Here is a 21,032-nt window from a genome sequence, read left to right as displayed (position 1 = left end):
ACACATACTGAACTCTAGTAACAATATACACGATGAAGTGTTTAAGGAGAAGCACACTGATGCCTGCAACTTATTTGAAATGTATCAAAATGAATTAATAAATGGAAGGGTAGATAGCTGCATACACAACTTATAACGCAAGTATTTATATTAATGATAGGCACTAGATGGTAGGTACGCAAATATTTACTACAAAACCGTTTCACCTTTTCTTTATGTTTGAAATTTTTCACAATAAAATGTTGCGGGGAAAAGAAATGTAAAATCATCATAGGAAAATATGAAAAACAAGGTACAGTATAAGAAAAATAAAAGCACCATACAGACACAAAACCTATACCTGGGATCATATTGTATATAATGTTTTGTAACTTCCTTTCACCACTTAGCACTATACAATGAGCCTTTTCCTTGCTTTCTAAATGTTCTTCCAAATGGAAGAGAAATCAATTATATAGCTGCAACATAATTTGTAATTTCCAATTCTTCCTTGTTATACATCTGAGAAGAATCCTATAATTACATCCATCTTTCTGCACATCTCTGATTATTAAGTCCCAGAGCAAGATTCCTGGCCCAAAGAAGTAAACATTTTAAGATTCTTCATACATTTTGCTAAACTCTTCTCCAGAAAGGTTTACCAATTTACATTCCTAATAGCAGTGTATCACAGATGCTAGCTAACCAGAGTCATGAGTTTACATTTCAAATTAAATGCTTTCATGAATAAAATTTCTCTGTAACCATAATTTCTGTAAAAAGACGATGTTCTTTTTAAAAAAGTCTAAAGTAAACAATCCTAGTACCCAAATCTTGGATCCTAAATAATATACTCCAAAATCAGGTATATTGACTCAGGGCTTCTCAAAAACATGGCTGACTCCAGGAATGAGACAGGAACTAGATGAGCCTAGTACATCTTTTTGTGCCTGAAGTAAGAAAATCATAAAAAAATGACGGCAACATACCAAAAGGACACAAGAGCCAGCTGGAAAGAGCTCTTACTTGCTAAATTTGGGATAGTTTAAGCATGAAAATGAATAACACTAATGGATTATAACATTCTGAATTCCAAAAAGTCTTTAAGTATACAATCAAACAATAAATACATGAATGAATGGTTGACTAAAGGAAGAAAGGAAAAAATAAGAAGGGCAAACTCACGCTAGAACTTTTTACTTTCTGCACAGTAAACTGTTATAGTACTATTTGATCCAAACAAGAATCATCAATAGATGCTAAAAACATTAGTAAATGTTTGCTGAGGAAAGATATTTACTTAGCTTCAAAGTATCTACCAATAGCTTAATTATTAATTACAAAGGAAAAATAGGTATTTTCTTGTACTGTGGAGAAATTGGGTAAACCCCTCTTAACTAAGCATTCAAAACTAACATCATCAATAATGAGACTAATCAACATCACAAGACACCCATTAAGACACACCAAGGACACACAACCTATGTAGTTTTCCTGCCAAAACTACATAAACTCTGACTAGGCCGGGGGCTGGGGAGGAAATCACATAAACCCCAAATGAGGGACATTATACAAAACACTTATCCTATACTTTTCCAAAATGTCTACGTCTTAAAAGACAGAGAAAGGCAGAGAAACTGTTCCAGATTAAGCCGGGCTAAACAGACATGTCGATTATATGCAATATATGACCCTGGATTGGATCCTGGGTTGGAAAAATTGCCATCAAAAGCTCGCACTGCAAAAGTTGGCAAAATGTGAATACAGACTGTATAACAAGTAACATTATTGTTATCATTGTTACATTTTTTGAATTTGTTAATTGTACTGTGGTTGTGTTTTGGGAGATGCTGAAGTATTTAGGGATAAAGGTACATGGCATCTGTAATGTACTCTCATCGTTCAGCAAAAATCATACAATATATATGAATACATATAAATCAATAATATATAGAGAAAAAGCAAATGTAAAATGTTACTAAATGGTGAGTCCAGGGGAAGAATAAAACGTACTAGAGTTCATAGTAGTATTCTTTTAATCGTTCTCTAGGTTTAAACATTTTTTTAAATAAAGTTTTAAAGAGCTACAGAGATTTTAAGTAAATACAGTCTTTCTTTTTTGTTTTTAAATAAAGTAGTATTATACCCACTAAAACAGAGAAAAGTAGTACATACTCACTACACTAGAGGTCTGCAAATAAAGTCAAAGTAAATAGTCTTCCTTTCTCCTCTCACATAAACAAAGTTAGAGTTTGGTATATATTTTCTCTACATTTTGCTAAGTTTATAGAACATATATTTAGTCTAATATTAAGTCATTCTTAAAGAGTCACATGAAATGAGCTGCGAACATTTTATTAAGTGTTCCATTGCTTCTAAAACTCATTGGCAAAAAACAACCAAGTGACATGGAACTGGATCTATAAATTCGGAAAAAATCCAGGGCTTATTACCTTTATCTTATCACTTAGAAAACACCTAGCCAAAAGCCAACACACATTTCATAAAGCATAACAATTATTTACATAAGAAATGCATATTTCCTTGCTAGTAACTGTCAACTCCTCGCCATAACTTTTTACGTCTTAAACTCATGTTGTTCCAGTACAAATAGGGGTTCTTTGCCATAATTTACTGTGTCTCTTTATCACTCATAATCACTGACTAAGCCCCAAAGAAAAGTGGAGGTTTTGTTTTTCCTACCTACAGGTTTATGAGTTATGCTCTTACAGTTTACTGGAATCAACTCAATTTCTGAATTATCTACATTCATGTTAAATACCTGCACGAAAGCAGGATTTGGCAGTTTCCAATTCCTGCTTTCACTCCTGCACTTTCCTATGTCATTTTCCTGGCTCTCCCAAGAATAGAAGAAAAGGTATTATGTAGGTATCCTTGGGGAGGGGGGAGTGGAGTGAACGGGTTACAATTAATATTTTCCTATCAAAATCTGTTTCATGTCTCATAAAATCTTTTTCACATCGAACAATCATATAAGAACATGTTCCTTTTACTAAAGTTGCACAATCTAAAGCTAAAATATTAGCATATATATAAATAACTGACTATAAATGGATGGAGCAGGTTTAGTTTTCTCTTCATACCTGGTCAATTAGAGGTTTCAGAGTCAAAAACTAAAGAACAGGTGTTCTAGCCTCCTGGATTTCATTTGCCCCTCCTGGGGCAGCTTAATACATTTCGCAAAGCTCTATTTCCCAATCTATAAAATGGGGACAATAATGCTTCCTATAAAGGACTTAAAGAACTGATCAGCTAAAAGGGCTAGGTTCAGTCCAAGGTAAGACATGGATTTATTACTTGGCTACTATTAAAAATTTTTATTGATCGAGAAATGGGGGAAAGGGAAAGTGACTTTCTCATACCCAGTACCTTTCTGTTTTGTGTACGGATGGGCTTTAAAAGCTCTCCTTTCTTAATGTCTTCCAAAAACCTATAGATACCCCAAGGCAGAGATCTCTCAGTCCTTCTAACCTGGCTTCAACAATTGGAAACACAGCTGGTGATCACACAATTACACAGCACCGCTGGGAGGAAACTCACAAAGTGCTACCATTTGGGTTTCCTTCTCTAATCAATTGCTATGGTTCACTGGCAGCAGTTAATGAAAAAAATGAAATCATTCAGGGAGATTAAAGGATATTTATGGGAAAGTTCACTTTAAAAAGATATTGAACAATAATTTGCCAAAACAGGGCGCAAATAGAAATGACCAAAACCAGCTCCAGAGGGTCGCTACTGAAGTTATCAATGCTGCTGAGTCCCTGCAGGTCAGCTCTGTAATTACTTTTATTCTCATGGTACCAAACTGAAAGTGACAACCATGTTATATCTCATTCCTGAGAAGGATGACAGTTCTAAGAGCTCTGAGCTCAACTAGGACCAGCACAAATCCCAGGCTCTGAAAGCCAAGACCCTTTTCTGATTTTACTAGGAGGACAGCTCTCTGTCTGGCACCTATTAATTCTATACAATACAAAGACCATCACTGTTAGCCTTAAGTAGAGGTGAAATCCAAGAAACAGGTACTGCATATTTCAGTTAAAAAAAAACAGTGTCTTATCTTTTAAAAGACAACTGCTGATGACCAGAAGTTCAAGCAGAGAAAATGGAAAGGGTATAAAAACTTCACACATTACTCTTTACCGACCCCTCTTGGCTGCCCAGGGAAGAGAAAAGCTTGAACCCTGGGAAGGTCTAAAATCTCACCTCTGCCTCCAGGAGAGCTCAGAGAACATTCGGTCTTTCATGCCCTGGAAAGAAATCCTCTTACTTCAGCTGACCCCTAGTAGAACTCAACCCTAAAGCACACGCTGCAATAATTTCTATTTATGGGGCTCCCAGAATGGAAATTGGGAAACGGCCTCGTGGATCAGTCCCAAAGGCCTTGCTAGGTCCCTTGCAGCCCTGTGACCCTCTAACTCGAGGTTGAAAAAGCTTACATAAATGGTATCGTGACTGTTTCTGTCAGCTGGAAAAGACCTTACCTCTTTCTCTATTTTGAGGAGCTTCTTTACAGCCACCTCCTTGTCCTGTGATATCCATTTGGCTCGATAAACACTCCCAAAACTTCCTCCACCGCAGTTTTCAAAAAACTGCAAGTCATCAAATTTAATTTGCACAAAGGAGGCACCGAGAGACGACATCTCATAATGACAAAGTATTATACTTCCACAAAATCTGCAGAAAGAAAGAAAAAGAAAAGCTGAATTACAAATATATTAGGCTAAATCCTCTGAATCCTACTTTAGATAATATATCATGAACGAGTCCTGTGAAACTTCCAGAAAGTCACGGTGACTTAGGAAGAAGAAAAGCAAGATTATAAACAAATCGAAAACACTCACCCTGGCAGCCCACGCAAAATTCAACAACAACCTGCCCAGACTTTGAAACACAGCTGCCCACAGAGAAATGGCTCAGATATCCCCCAGACAAAACCTGCAGCAGTACTTCCTACTCATCCCAAGGAGCTCTGCCGAAAGGCTACTGTGTCACCAGGTCTCCTCTCAGGAAGCCCTGACAGACGGGAAGCATGCTTTCCACAGCAAGCTTGCATAGCTCCCCTGGCATCTGAGGCATGCCACCTCTCCATGCTGCACTCACTTCACACAAAATATACACAACCTAAGCCACCGAGCATCCTGGTACACAGACAGCCAAACGGCTGCAAACTGAACACACAATAAACGTTTAGACTCCAAAAACAAACTTTCAGGTTAGGGATGACAGAAAAGCTGGACTGTTTGCCAGAAGTGGCTCTCTGGACTGTATACTGTAACAAAACTTAAAGAGTAGAAAAAATTTGCCCTTGATTACAATATATTAAGTCATCGAAAGAATACTGCCAAGGACATTAAAAAATATTATGCTTGTTTCCAAAGAAACGTATTACCCCTCCCAGAGATTATTCTAGTGATCTTTCCTACAGTCTAAGGAGTTTTACTATTCTCCAGGTAAGTGGCCATTGTTAACACCCTATGCCAAACCATAGATTAGTGAGACTTACAAACACAAAAACTGGACTAAAATTGGGTTAAAATTTTGAACCTACATAAAATGCTTAAAAATGGTGGATAAAAAAGTTTGTGTACTATTTTATCCCATGTGTACTATTTTATGTGGTTTATACTATTCTTGCAAAAAGTATAAACCAAAACCTTAAGAGGGATAAATCTATATTTCTAGGACATTCTACAAAACATCTGGCCTAGGCTCCTTGTAATTATGAATGTCATGAAAGTTTTTTTGTTTGTTTGTTTTTTGCAGAAAAACTTCTAGCATAAGGAAAACTTAAACACAATGACTAGGCTGGGTGTGGTGGCTCACGCCTGTAATCCCAGTACTTTGGGAGGCCGAGGCAGGTGGATCTCTTGAGGTCAGGAGTTCGAGACCAGCCTGGCCAACCTGGCAAAACCCTAAGCATACAAAAATTAGCCAGGTGTGGTGGCAGACACCTGTAATTCCAGCTACTTGGGAGGCTGAGACATGAGAATTCCCTGAACCCAGGAGGTGGAGGTTGCAGTGAGCTGAGATAGTGCCACTGCACTCCAGCCTGGGCAACAGAGCGAGACTCCATCTCAAAAAAAAAAAAAAAAAAGAGAAACACGATGACTACATATAATTTATGATCATTGGATTCTGGATAAAAAAATCTATACAAAATATTATTGGGATATTAGAGAAATCTAAGTATTAACTATAAATTAGATGATATTATTTTATCCATGGCAAATAATGGTATTTTTGTTTTATAGATGGATGTCCTTGGATGTATTGCTTGGGAAATGCATGTAGCCATTTTAAAGTATGATGTCTATAATTTACTTTAAAATGGTTCAGTCCTCATCCCTGTCCCCCGACACACACACCCAAAAAAGTACATAGGAATAGAGAGAGGGAGAGAGAAAGCAAGTGTGCCAAAACGTTAAGAACTGGCACATCTAGGTGACAGGTATCTGGACATTTTACTACTCTTTCCATTCTTCTGTGAGTTTTTTTTTTTTTTTTAATAAAAAGGTAGAAGGGGTTGGTTTGTATCCATATAAACTGGCAACATTTCTCCATAAAAAGCCTGGGGCTCTGCTGAGTGAAGTGCACAGGCAGCTCAAAGATCTTAGCATGCAGCTGGCTAGCCATCCCATTTCAGGAAAATCAGGTCACTGAAGAATGCTGATTTCTCACATGAAGTCAAACGCTGCTCTACTTTGGGGAGAAGGCGAGAAAGAGGAAGGGTTATTTGTTCATCCTCTAAAGTTTAGAAGATACACTCCACATAAAAGTATGAGTGAGGGAAAGATCATAGTATCCAAATATAGTCTATAAACATATGTGAATCAACAGTTTATGTTACCAACTTTTTTGTAATTCCTATTTAGTTAAACATGGAAAAGAACAAAATTTGGATAAAATTCAGGAATGTTGCCAAGGGTAGGTATATAGAGTATGCAAGCTAAAAAGTTTGTTCAGCCAAATGTCAAACACCATTTGCAAGGTTCCCTCAGCATTACAGACACTAGGTTTACATTTTTGTTAATTATTTTTATAAAAGCATTAAAATGAAATTGAACTACAAAGCTTATCATAAAAAATGAAGTCTCCTGTCTCCCCATTCCCCATACCCAATTCCCACTCTCTAGACGCAACTAATTTCAACTCCTTTAGCATTTTCTTCTGGCACTGAACTCTGTATTTCTAAAGAATGTGCTTATATTACTATTTCTTGATTTTCCATTTTAGATATTATCTATTAACTTCTGTGGAAGACAAGAATTTAGTTCTCATATATCGCCCTCTACCTCCATGCATACAAGCATGGCATACTTGCCCAAACCTCCCAGCTTCCAACCGTACTGTAACATTTGGTTAAGTCAATAGTCAGTGTTTACAGTAATCCAACAAAGTAAACATTATTCCCAGCAGTGCCATGTAGGATTCAATAATTACATTTCCTTTCTTGGATAACGTTTGGATTCTCTTAGAGTTATTAGTTGCCCTGTTTTTTGTTGTTGTTTGCTTAGCTTTTTACACTCCTAACACATTCCCCCCATTAATCTCTCTCACGAGCTGCAAAACTCCTCTCGATAAAATTAAAACAAGTAATTTCTCTTTTTTTTTTCACTCTTTGGTTCTATTGTTTTTAGAGACACTCCTTCTAGGCCCTTCATCCTGATTCAGTCTGGCTGGAATGGTTGCTCTCTAGGCCTGACTTGGACTGGGACTCCTGTTGGCTACCATCCTAAGAATTTCCTTCACCTTTTTCCTCTGTGAGAACCTTGTCTTTGGATTTTGCATCTTCCCTTTCTTGGTTTATTCCCTTGTTTTGACAACACATATCTCCCATTAGTTACCTGAATAGAACACACAGAATAGAATTTTTTGAGAATCTGTATATCTTAAAATGTCTTGATTGGTAGCCTGGTTGGGCATACAATTCTAGGTAGGAAATGATTTTCCATATAATTTTGAAAGTATTACTTAATTTTCTCCTAGTTTCTAATGTGGCTACTGAGCAGTCTGATGTTACTGATTATTAACCATTTTTATATTATTTTTTCCTCTCTGAAAGCTTTTAGGATCCTCTGTTGATCCCAGGAATCCTGAATTTTAATAGGATATGTTTAGGAATGAGTCTTTTTCATTCATTGGTAGGACACTCAGTGAACTCTTTCTATCTGTAACTCATGTATTCTAATTCCAAGAAAGTTTCTTGTGTTATTCATTTACCACGTATAGCCACTTTGACTTCATGTCATCTCATTTCCCATACACACATGAGGAACTGCCTGCACTTCCCAATATACACTGACCTCTCACATCTCCACATTTCTACACAGGCTAGTGTCTCTGCTTCAAATACTTTTCTCTGCACAGCAAACTCCTATCCCTGACCACCTCTTTGAGTCTCCTGAGCACAGCTGAATTCTCCCTCTCATGTGCCACAGCACCTTTCTTTACCCATTTATCTTTCCCACTTAATTCCCACCAGACTATAAATTCCCTGAAGTCAAAACTCAGTTCTGTTTACATCTGGATCCTCAGCACCTACTACACAGCCAAGTACACAGTTAGGCAGCTTTTCCATTAAAAAAGCATTTGTTGAATAAGTGAGTAAATAGTTTCTGGTTATTCTTCCATTATACCTTTTGTAGCTGGAAAGGTTTCAACCAAGTCATGTAAAACTTAAGGTGTGTAATTTTTACAAGTGCCCCGGAGGGTTCTGAAGCAAATCCTGATTTGGAAACTGCTGCCTAGGCTTCTTCGGAGAGTGTATTTGGGACCTTCAGTACTGGGTCCCTCTGAATCCCAGGGTCAGGGAAGAAGGAGGAATAGAGAAATCCTTTCCAAAACAAAGGTAGAGGTCTGAAGCAGGATGAGATCAGTATGAATTCATGTAAGCCTTATGCTGCAGAACAAGCCCAGGGAATGTGGATGAACTGAGGTAGGATCAGTCACAACTGACACTGACCTAAGGGTGCCAGAAAAAGGCTGACCTTTGAGAAGCACACTTCTCCAGGATTTCACCACTTGACAGGAGGCAACTAGCCAGGTTCTTCACAGAATCACTGCTATTTTGTGATACACCATGCCATTTTGGGAACTGGCTAGTTGTGAATGGAACTATCCAATTACTTGAATGTTTTATTGAAACCATAAAAAATTAAGTTCCATCTGAATACCGAATAAACTAGTAATCTAGGGTATATGAGTACAGGTTTAACTCCAGGAGCTTGGCAAAGCATCATGGATGCAGCTGAAAAACTTGGTTGAGATTTCCACTCCCATATACATGAAAGTTAAACCATATATACATTTTTTCCCCTTGAGTTTTCTCTCCTTTAAGAATCATTTTTCTAAGGGGATCAATTTATGACGAGAAGAATGAAAAATCTGAGTGCTAGTTATTTATATTTAAAGCGTGTTGGGGAAGACTGCTACTTGATAAAATTATGTTATAATTTTTCAAATGTATTCTCCACTGAATGAATATACCAGAATTTAATAAAAAGTCATCTATATAAATTTATTTACATGGTATATCAAATCAAATCCAACGTTTTCATCTCACTGTATTAAAAGAATTGTTTTGGCCAGGCACGGTGGCTCACGCCTGTAGTCCCAGCACTTTGGGAAGCTGAGATGGGTGGATCACTTGAGGTCAGGAGTTCGAGACCAGCCTGGTCAATATGGCAAAACCCCATCTCTACTAAAAATGCAAAAATTAGCCAGGCATGGTGGCATGCATCTGTAATCCCAGCTACCTGGGAGGTTGAGGCAGGAGAATTGCTCGAACTGTAGAGGCAGAGGTTACTGTGAGCCAAGATCGCGCCACTGCACTCCAGCCTGGACAACAGAGCAAGGCTCTATCTGAAAAAAAAAAAAAAAAAAAAAAAAGAATTGCTTTTACACAAAAAAGGCAATTTTGCTCCATGCAACAATGCTCAGTTTTAGTTTTGTAGGATTCTAACTGTTGTTTTATAAACTCTCAAAGCTGTTTTAAATGTTAAGTATCTACCATATAATACTGAAGGGTAAGTTAGAGCAGAAATGTCACAAAAATCAAAGTAAAATAAGGCATCACAACTCTGTAAATGTTGAAAATCAATAATTTGGTGGTTGAATCCAATCATTTCACTACTTGAGTAGAATGTCAAAAAATTTTTAATTTAAAATTTTCCTTAAATTAAAATTCAAAAACATTTAACTATTAACCAAATTGCTGAAAGCATATATAGCAGCATCACCTAATTATGAAAAGTGGAAACATAAGAAGGTAGGAAATCTTAAAGAATTATTTTACTTTTTAAAGTTTTCAATCTTCTAGTCCAAAAAAATAGACTTAAGTTTCTCTATTCACAGACCTTCTATTTTGCTTCTTGGTTTTTCAGATCCATGTTGACCTCAAATAAGTCATTTACCTTTTCACTGTTACTTTTGCCCCAAATTAAAAACAAAAATGACCCCACTACAGTTCTAATGTTAAAAAGCAAGGTTTTAGAATTAGATTGATAGGAGTTTGAACTCTCCCTCCACCTCTCGGTAACTTTAACAAATCACTTTTTCTCAGACTGTGGCATTTCCAGATGCATAAATAAAAAATTTCAAATCTTTTCCATTCAATGTCACAAAACTGATAGCCCCAAAGTTATCAAGTTTGCATAATATTTGACTTCATTGATACATCTCACTTCCAAATAAGAGATATTTCAACAGGGAAGTAGCATGATTCAGGGTAAAGACCTCTACTAGAGAGATCTATGAGCAGATCTGTTATTAGCTACTTGGGCAAGGCACTGTGTCTCTCTGACCTCACTGTTCTCACTGGCAATAATACCAGTGCTGTGAAAGTGCATACGTGAGCACAGTGCCTAGTATATGGTATACATGCAATTAATGGAAATTATGGTTTTCTCATTATTTTAATAACCCTTGATATCACATTTAGCCATCTATTCCTTCAGTTTTTATGGTCAGGTATGCTCTCCTCAATAGCTTTCCTCTCCCCATTTTCAGAATTGTTTTATATTATATCTCTTAGTTTTGTAGAGCAATTATTAACAAATAAAGGTGCTATTGATCCCTGAATCCTTTCCCTCTCTTTGCCTATTTTCTAATTCTTTCTCATTCCTCTGTTTAACTGCCGTTTTTGGTTTTGGTCATTTCTGAAAGATCTTATTAGTAAGTAATTATAATTTCTTTTAAGCTTTTTTCATAATGTATTTAAATTGCTAAAACACAATTCTTTTTTTTTGCACTTTTTGGACATTAGCATTGCTAAGATCTATTTATTCAAAGATGGCACTCACTTTGGTAGGGTGCTGGAGCATCCCCTCCTTCCCCAGTGACCACGGTCTTCTTTCAGACATCATCTGCTGCACAGTCAATTGGATGTCTAACCCAAGAAAACTTAACCTGCTTATCCAATACCTGCAAGTGATGATTTTTAAAAAAAAATTAAATCTACTTTGGCCGGGCACAGTGGCTCACACCTGCAATCCCAGCATTTTGGGAAGCGGAGGCTGGAGGATCACTTGAGCTCAGCTGGGGCAACATAGGGAGATCTCATTTCTAAAAGTAAAAATAAAAATCTACTTTATGAAAGAATTAACTTTACTAGAAAAAAGGTCTTTGAACTTTCTCTGGATGTTTCTATCTTGTGGTTTTATATGGGCCTATATTTCTGAATTTAGATCCTTCCTCTTTTCCTGTCCCTAATTCATACTTTCCTTTTCCCCTTCTTCAAAAAGTAAGGTTGCCAGTTTACTTTTTATACAATATAGGAAGAAAAACTTACTTGTTTTATCATGACTTGGATGTGACAAAAAAGATACTCTTTGAAAAGAGCTTTTAATATTCAGCAAATTATTTTGCCAAACTTGCTGCCTTGATATTTATGCTAGTATTATTTCAGCCTCTTTAACATAGATCAGTGAATAAATTAATAATATGTGCTTTATCATCATGTGTAAAAAAAGAACACCACTTGGAATCACTGTTCTGCAATTTTTTTTCCCCTGAGTCTTATCTTCAAAAAAATGAGGAAAGCTCTGGTTCAGTGTATTTGTCCGTAACACCAAGGTCAAAGATTCAAAGATTCTATTCCTCAACAGGACTGCTGTTCTACTATTTTTTTTTAATCACTAAAAAAGATAAAAGCTGGCTGGGTACAGTGGCTCACACCTGTAATCCCAGCACTCTGCAAGGCTGAGGCAGGAGGATCGCTTGAGCCCAGGAGGTCAAGGCTGCAGTGAGCTATGATTACGCCACTGCACTCCAGCCTGGGTGACAGTGAGACTCTGTCTCAAAAAATAAATAAATAAAATTAAAAAAAAAAAGTTGCAAGACTAGGTATATGAACAGAACCAACTCGTACTGTGTCTACCAGATATTTCCTTTCTTCCTCCAAGGCTGCTCCTAGAAAAATAGTGTATCTTATACAGAGTAGGTTGGGTTCAGTAAATAGGACTTCAGGTGTAGATATCTGAGAGAACCCAACTTTAAATAAGAATCTAAAAAACAGAATAGCCATTGTTTCATGTTTTCCCCCTTCCTCTATCTTTACCATATAAGTAATGTAACTCTCTAGTTAGAGCAATGGTAAGAATAAAAATAAGCTAAACATTCTTATTGAAATATTAAAGTAATTTAGTAGCGAGGCATTCTTATTGAAATAATTAATTTAATAAAAGTCAACTTCCACAACACATTTCCTTACCAAAAGTATTGTTACCAGAAGTAAAAGATGGGAGGCACAGGAATGTAGTTGGTGGGAGCACTTAATGCCACAGAAATGCTGCGTGGAAACATGTCTGTGCTCAAACAGAAGCCCAACAAGGAAACATGAAGTGGATACAACCTACGGCCACGGCATGGGCCGCTGCGTGGACTTGTTGTGTTGAGTAACTGGGAGCTTCTTGCAGCATGAGGAAGAGAATGGGGCCAGAGTTGAATAAACTGAGGGTGCACGGAGAGGGGAGATTTCTAGGGCTTGGCCAGAAGAGGAATTCACAGGTGTCAGGACTGGGGATGAGGAGAAAGCCGTAGCCTATGAGTAAACAAGGCTCACTTCAGTTCGCTACCTCCCACTTATCCTGCCCCCACCCTAGGTCTTGCTGCTACTCAGCCCTTGTTTGTACCCCAAATCGTTTTCTGTCAAATAGAAAGTATCAGACCATCCTGGCTGCTGACAGACAGGTACAACTTTGGACTGAGTGCCTGGAATGAATACTCCCCGAGAAGGGTGAATGCAAGAGTTAAAACATGGTAACCTCAATATAAGATGAAGGGTGAAAGGAATGGGAATGGTAAAACTAGGGAAGACTAAGACCTTATATTATGTTTTGATGATCAAGACGCAAGGCTATCTGTGGATGAAAGTTACAGAAAGAATTCCTGGTTCTTTGGGAGGCCAATGTGGGAGTATCGCTTGAGGTCAGGCATTTAAGACCAACTTGGGCAGCATAGTGAGATCCCATCTCTACAAAAAATAAATAAATAAAAATTAGCCAGGTGTGGTGGTTCATGCCTGTAGTCCCTGCTACTCAAGAGACTGAGGCGGGAGGATAGCTTGGGCCCAGGAGTTCAAGGTTGCCATAAGCTATGATTATGCCACTGCACAAAGTGAGACCCTGTCTCCAAAAAAAAAAAAAAAAAAAAAAGGATTCCTGGTTTAGAGTTGGCCAACAAGAAAATCTGCCACCCTCTTTAGTAGTGAGTGACCCATCACCAAGAGCATTCAATGGGATGTGCGGTGTAGAGTGGGAGTGGGAGACTCTTGCATCAGCTAAGAGGGCAGAATGAAACCACTTTAAGACCCACTCCAACCCTGTGAGTTGATGACTAATCTACTATAAAGTATAGACGGTCTCCCTCCTTTTCTGAGGGAAGCAGTCATGAACCCGACACCAAACATCATGGAGAAGCACAGTGAACCACATCAGTGACGGAAATAAAGGAAATGATTTGGCCATCTTCTTCAATTTCTCCTCCCAAACTGGGTGAGAAGCTAAGAGCCACATTCCAGGTTTCTATCCTAAAACTTTCCTCTTCCTTCCCCCCAATTCCCAAAGCAAAGAGATCTCTTTGTCTTGAAAGCCATAGTATAACCACCTAACATCAAAACTCTTTGGATGATGATCTACCCCTATTCTTTTATCAGCAAAATGGAATTGCACTACCCCATGCAGTATTGGGCTGCAGAGCTTAATGGTGCAGGACTCTTTATTAGGACCAATCCCATGTTCCTCGTGTGCTTATTCCCATACGTGGTATTACACAGTACTGTGCAGAAGGTGATATGAATAAACAGCTGTCCTACAGCATCAATTTCACTTTAACCCTATGGGGAATAAGCCAGGCAAGGTGGCACATACCCTCAGCCCCAGCTACAGGGAAAGTTCAGGTGGGAGGATTGCTAGAGCACAGGAGTTCAAGGCCAGCCTGGACAACATAGCAAGACTCTGTTTCTAAAAAAAAAAAAATTTGTCTTTTTTTAAATATGTGTCTGTATCGATTTGTTCAATTTAAGTAAAACAGTGTAGGACAGAAGAGAATGCAAAATCCACATAAACTTTTAAGATTAAATATAAAATTTTAAAGCAAGTACTTGCTTGCATTGGGGTATCTGTGGCTATATGGACAAATTCTTGAAGGAAAACATTCATTTATCCCCACAATAGAGTAGTTTGGTAGAAGAGTTTAATAAGTAAAGATTTATTACATGACGTGCAGACAGCAATTCTTTCCTTTTCTTTTTGGTTTTCTTAAATGGAAGCCTGGAGATAAGTCCAGAAAGAAGGGTATTGGGGCCTTGCTCAAAATTAGCTATAAAAATGGTTCCAAGTGGTTCTAAAGCACACTTTAGAAACGCTTATACTCAAAGCAGGAGAGTAGTTATGAAAACCTACATACCCACTACATAAGTATAACTTGGGAGCAGGACAGGGTACCAAAGACAAGCCTTAGCTGGAAGAGGTGAGTGCTATGGTAGGAATGCTCCCACCAAAATTCATGTTGAAACTTAATTACTTAATTGCTAATGTAACAGTACTGGGAAGCAGAACCTTTAAGAGGTGATTAGGTCATAAATGGATTCTCACTGTTATCCTGGGAGTAGGTTAATTATCTCAGGAGTTCACTTTTTCTCTTTGTCTTTCATGGCTTGCTTTCGCCTTCCACCCTTCCACAATGGGTGATTCTCGCCAGATGCCAGAGCCATGCACCTGGACTTCCCAAGCTCCAGAACCATGAGCCAAATAAATTACCCTTGTTCCTTGTACATTACCCAGGCTGTGATAGACTGCTCTAGCAGCAGAAAACAGACTAGGACAGTGGGCAAGCAGCTCTGTGTATAACTTGAGAGATGTAGTAAAACATCCCTCTTTACCACATTGATACAGTGGCTGAAATTTCAGGCACTGTTACAAGCATTTCTATGTGCTTTCTCATAAAGTCATGCACCACATAACTATGTTTTAGTCAACAATGGACTGCATATATAACAGCGATCCCATAAGATTGTAATAAAGCTGAAAAATTCCTATTGCTGAGTGATGGCACAGTTTCCTAACATCATAGCACAATGCATTACTCATGTGTTTGTGGTGATGCTGGTGTAAACAAACTTATTACGCTGCCAGCTGTATAAAAGTACAGCACATACAATTATGTACAGTGCACAATGCTTGATAAGGATAATAAATGACTGTGTTACTCATTTATGTATTTACTATACTTTTTATCCTCATTTTAGAGCATACTCTTTCCACTTAAAAAAAAAAAAAAAAAGAAAGTTAACTGAGGCAGGTCCTTCAGGAGGTGTCCAGAAGAAGGCATTGTTATCATAGGAGATGGGGAGATGGCAGCTCCATATACATTACTGCCCCTGAAGACCTTCCAGTGAGCCAAGATGTGGAGGTAGAAAACAGTGATATTGACGATCGTAACCCCATGTGGGGCTAGGCTGATGTGTGTGTTTCTGTCTTAGTTTTTAACAAAGTTTAAGGAGCAAAAAAAAATTTTTTTTAATTTAAAAATAGAAAAAAATCATACAGAATAAGGATATAAAGAATTTTTGTATAGCTGTACAATGTGTTTGTGTTTTAAGCTAAGTGTTATTTCAAAAGACTCAAAAAGTTAAAAAAAAGTTTAAAGTTTATAAAACAAAAAAGTTACAGCAAGCTAAGGTTAATTTATTATTGAAGAAAAATGTTTAAATAAATCTAGTAGAGCCTAAGTGTACAGTGTTTATAAAGTCTACAGTAGTGTACAGTGATGTCCTAGGCCTTCACATTCCCTCACCACTCACTCACTGACTTGCCCCAAACAACTTCCAGTCCTGCAACCTCCATTCATGGTAAATGCCCTATACGGGTGTACCATTTTTTATCTTTGATACTGTATATTTTATACTGTATTTTTACTGTGCCTTTTCTATTTTTCAATAGAAATACTTATTACTGTGTTACAACTGCCTATTCAGTATAGTAGCATGCTACATAGGTCTGTAGCCTAGGAGCAACGGGCTATCTCACACAGCCTAAGCGTGTAGTAGGCTATAGCATCTAGGTTTGTGTAGGTGCACGCTGTGGTATTTACACAACTACAACATCACGTAACAACACAGTTCTCTCAGAACGTATCCCCATCATTAATGGACACATGACTGTACTTATCCTTAGGAAGCAGGTACTACTGTCCCTAACTTACATGAGTGAGAAAACTGAGGATCAGGGGTATGAAAGTAGCTCAAGCCAACTACCTTACAGGTGACACAACTTGTGTCAAATTCAGGCCTGACTCCAAAGTCATATCATTGTTTTCTACCATATCGTGCCTTTTTGTTAATAACATTCTGCCTCCTCCTTCTAATTTGCCTTTTGTTTTCCCTATTTAAACTAACTCTTTTCTTATTACAGTAATTACTGGATTGCTTACCATCCACCTAAAGTTCAATTTGAGGCTTTAATTTCCTATTACAATTGAAGACACTGGGGTTAGGGTGTCAAATGTGGGGCTGCTTTGTTCTCACAGATTCTTCTACTGTGCTGGGATTACTTAACAGCTATTAGGACGATGCTTCAGCATCCGTAGGAGGGTCTGACATAAAAGCACCCATGTATCAGTCAAATCAATCTAAGCTCTAGCATTCATAGTCCTCTTCCCTTACCAGGTACAATTTTCTGGTCACAGCTGGAACTCTGCTTATTTGTGTCTAGTGGGGCAAAGTTAATAGCTACCAAAAAACTAGCCTAAATCTTCCTTGCAGTAAGACCAAAAGGTGCCTTAACTGTTCCTACTACATTTAGATAGACAAGATACTCACCCTGTCGGTCTGTCCTGGGTAGAATAAAATGGAAAACAAGTGATCTAAATTCATTTTTATTTCCAACATCTCAGGATACAGACATAGGGCTATCTTATTCCAAGAAGTACTATATCCCCACAAACATCTTTTTCCAGTTTAAACAAAAACAAAAACAAAACAAAAACAAAAACACCATTGATTCTCTCCTCTCTTCTGAATCTACCACTTTCTAAAATAAACTGTCCATTTTGCTCTGTCACTCCACACTAATAGCTTCACCTTACATCTGACTTCTTCTCATGAAAAGTTTTCAGTGTTTTCTCTGATGATTCGATTATTCATTCCACGCCCCCACATACCTATTTATAATTTTGTAGCCCTATCAAAGTCAGTTTCACTGCTCATTCCAGATAGGCTCTGAGCCAATATATTGCCAATAACACTCACTCTTGTGCTAAGTTAAAATACACAGTGCAACTTGCCAAGTTTCCTTATTTGGCAAGAAGGCCCCTTAGTTCCCAAGATCTTTGACCATCCATTTTTAGATCCAAGTCCGCGTGTTTAATATTTGGATATTTTTTTTCTCTCTCTCTTTACTGTGTCCTTATATATTCCCTAAAAGATTAAGAAAAACGGATCAATCATCTATTTGCTTTTTTAGACAACGGAGAAAGTCCTTGCAATTGCATCATGGTCATTTACTCTGGAATTATCATCACTAAATTTTTTTATTTAAACAATATTTTGTAGTTAAAAAACTCCCCAAATAATCTCAAAAAGTTATAGTAGGAATTAAATTGTGATAGATTAAAATAAACAATGCAGTGGTCCAAAAGACCATTTTTCTTTATCTTAATTCTGTTTTCCCAAACTAAATTCGTATTCATTTACAATCTCCTAAATCTCTCACTATAGTAGCAGGAATTTAAAACAAAGACTCTACAAATGACCATAACCATAATTAAAATGCAGCCATCACTTTTTTTTTTTTGGAAAATTGAAAAACAAGTGAAATTTCACTGTGGAGATAGGCCTACTAGAAAGAGGACATTAACTAGCCTTGAATCACTTGTTTATTTTTGTCTTTAAACGTGTTTGGAGGTTTGGATCCACTAAATCCTAGCTGTTCATTTCAACGAAGGTCGAGGAAGCAAGAAGGCTCTTCTAAAACAGCTTCGGGGTTAAAGAAGGAATACAGTTTTCAACAATCTTAAGTCAAACATCCTCAAATTCACTCTGTAAGACGATTCTCACACACCAGTATTAATGAGAGCTGCTTACTGTACCATACTTGGAATGGGCCCCTAAATTGTGTTGCTTTCATTATTACAGAAACTAACAAAAATAGTAATTAAGTTCCCCATAAACAGTACTTATGCGCGATCTCAAAGCGCATCAGAAACATAACATTTTCAGCGATCTAACAGAGATAACTTTTTTTAAAATTTTTTTAGGCAATCGGATGTCATCTAGCCAGTCCTGAATTAAAGTTTTCTGAAAGCTGTCATGGGCAAGCGAGGCCAGACGAGGCGACGGCCTGGGTAAGCACTTCTGGGCCTGGTGCAGGTCTGGGAGCCCACAAAAAGCCGCTGCCTGAGGGTCGCCAAAGGAGACATCCCCGGCTCCGGTGGGAGGAAAGGGGGAAGCCCGAGAGGGCGGGCGCTTCATGCTGCCCAAGCCCGGGGCAGGAAGGGCGGGGAGCGGCGGCTCTGGGTGGCTCTGGATACATTTACGCATGTTTTTAAAACTAATCTTTAGTGTTCATTGTTCCTGCTGGTTATTCGCATGGCCTAATTGTGTGAGGAAAACAGAATGAAGGAAAATGGATGGGAAGCAACACCGCTCGCGGCCGAGTTCTTAGAAAAGCAGAAGTTCGTCGTCCCTCCTCGCACGCACAGCGAGTGCTGGGAAGTGGCCTGCACCCTACCCTGATTTGGGGGCCTCGCGGTTCGCCTCCCGACAGTGCCCCAGTCACCCGCTGCTTGGCCGGCTCTGCTGCTCGCGGAGCCCCTGCCCGTGCCGCACGCCCAGGGCCACGAAAGCCAGAGCCGCTCCGGCCTGCGCCCCGCGCCTCCAGGCGCCAACTTCTCCATGGGACTGGCCCGAACTCTCCCGAACCGCACCTGGCGGCGCCGCGGCCGAGGTCCCGCGAGGACTTCCCGGGCGCCGCGAACGCTCGCTCGCTCGCTCCGGCCGCCGCCGCCGGGCGGGCCCTGGGTCGGGGAGGGGAGCCCCGAGGAGCCTCCCGAGGCCGCCTAGACTCCCGGGTTCCGGCGGAGCCTCGGCCCCGAGACGCGGGGACGACTCGCGAGCGCGGCGGGCCTCGCCGCCTCCCTCCCCGCCCTCCGCGTGCTCCAGCCTGGCTCCTACCTGGCTCCCGGGCGGGGCGCGAGCAGCAGCCGGGGGCGCGGAGACCCCGCGCGCGACGAAGGCGGCGGGGGTTGGGACGACAGCGGCCCGCGCGGCTCCCACGCTTCCGCCGCAGTTAGGAGTTGAACATTCCGCCTCTCTGCACGGCGCCAATGAGGAAGACAGTCACGGCAACAGCACCACCTACCTCCCGGCGCGGAACGGCTGGGCCGCCCTCCCCTCACACGCGCGGGCGAGCGGGGCGTGGGGAAGGCGCTCGGGCCTCCCTGGCCTGCGCCCGGGGAGCACCATCCGCCCCGCGCCCCGGCACCCGCCGAGGCCCCCAGACACACCTGCCTTGCTGTGGGGGCAGGGCCGTGGGGGTGTTCCGCCTGGCCCCCAGCACCTTAACTCATCTTTTTGACAAGTTAACACCACCTGCTACTCCTTCAACTCAGTCTTCAACAAACAGGCGCTGGGGACGCAAAGAAATAGAGGCTGTTTTGTGCCCCGCGAGAGTTAATTCTCTAGTTGGGAAAGGCACAAACGTAGAGATTTCTGGGAACATAGGTCTGAAGGCTGCCTCTCTAGAAAGATCAGTAGGTACCTCTGGAATTTTGAGGAGGGGCCGTGGTCTGCTGCTCTAGTTGCTAATTTTAACAGAGCAGAATTCAGAAGAGGAGAGTCCCTTACAGGCCTAAGCCAAAGGTGGAGGTGGGCGTTGGGAAGAAAAGAAATTTCTGATTGGGGAGGATGGTTCTGTGAAGGAAAAGTGAGAGGAGGTTGCAAGGGCAGGGGCAACATTATTCAGGATTTCGAATTTGAATTTTATTATCTATGGACACTGGGAGCTGTGAAAAATTAGAATCAAAGGGGTGAAATGGGTGTTTGTGTTTCTGTTTAAATGGTAATTTTGAGAGAGTAGTCCACAGTAGTTGTAGGTTGGGTTGCTAGGATGGAACCAGGATGAGTGGTAGATATTGTCACCACCCGGTTGTGGGATCATAAGGACCTGAGTTAGGATGTAGGAAATGGAATTAAAAAGAAGAAATGGGCTGGGCATGGTGCCTGTAATCCCAGCACTTTGGGAGGCCAAGCTGAGAGGATTGCTTGAGACCTGGCTGGGTAACACAGTGAGACCTCATCTCCAGAAAAATCAGAAAATTAGCCTGGTGTGGTGGCATACATCTATAGTCCCAGCTACTCGGGAGGCTGAGGTGGGAGAATCGCTTGAGCTGGGGAAGTCGAGGCTAAAGTGAACCACAATTGCGCCACTGCACTCCAGCCTGGATGAAAGTGAGACTCTGTCTCAAAAAAAAAAAAAAAAAAAGAAGAAGAAGAAGAAGAAGAAATGGAATTGAGAGAAATATTAAACGTTTCA

The 21,032-nt window shown here is 39.8% G+C and overlaps 1 protein-coding gene across 9 annotated transcripts in view; it reads right to left on the bottom strand.

The window, feature by feature from the left end:
- The window catches only part of MAP3K20 (mitogen-activated protein kinase kinase kinase 20), a 192,844-nt gene extending 172,591 nt beyond the window's left edge, over nucleotides 1-20,253 (bottom strand). For 2 of the 9 annotated variants that reach the window (XM_055379180.2, XM_055379184.2), the window contains exons 1-2: nucleotides 4,845-5,266; nucleotides 4,485-4,677 (exon numbers count right to left, since the gene is read on the bottom strand). In XM_055379180.2, the coding sequence (XP_055235155.1) occupies nucleotides 4,485-4,643 (159 nt within the window). In that variant the 5' untranslated portion in view covers nucleotides 4,644-4,677; nucleotides 4,845-5,266. Of the gene's footprint in view, nucleotides 1-4,484; nucleotides 4,678-4,844; nucleotides 5,267-9,758; nucleotides 9,865-19,672; nucleotides 19,979-20,004 lie in introns of those variants that run through there. The other 7 variants (XM_055379185.2, XM_055379181.2, XM_055379183.1 and 4 more) reach the window with 7 other exon arrangements.
- Between the last annotated feature and the right edge of the window lie 779 nt (nucleotides 20,254-21,032).

This window comes from Gorilla gorilla, chromosome 11, assembly GCF_029281585.2.
Source record: "Gorilla gorilla gorilla isolate KB3781 chromosome 11, NHGRI_mGorGor1-v2.1_pri, whole genome shotgun sequence".
Classification (NCBI taxonomy): domain Eukaryota; kingdom Metazoa; phylum Chordata; class Mammalia; order Primates; family Hominidae; genus Gorilla; species Gorilla gorilla.
Note: the sequence above shows the minus strand (reverse complement) of the source record. Positions and strands in the feature narration are given on the sequence as shown.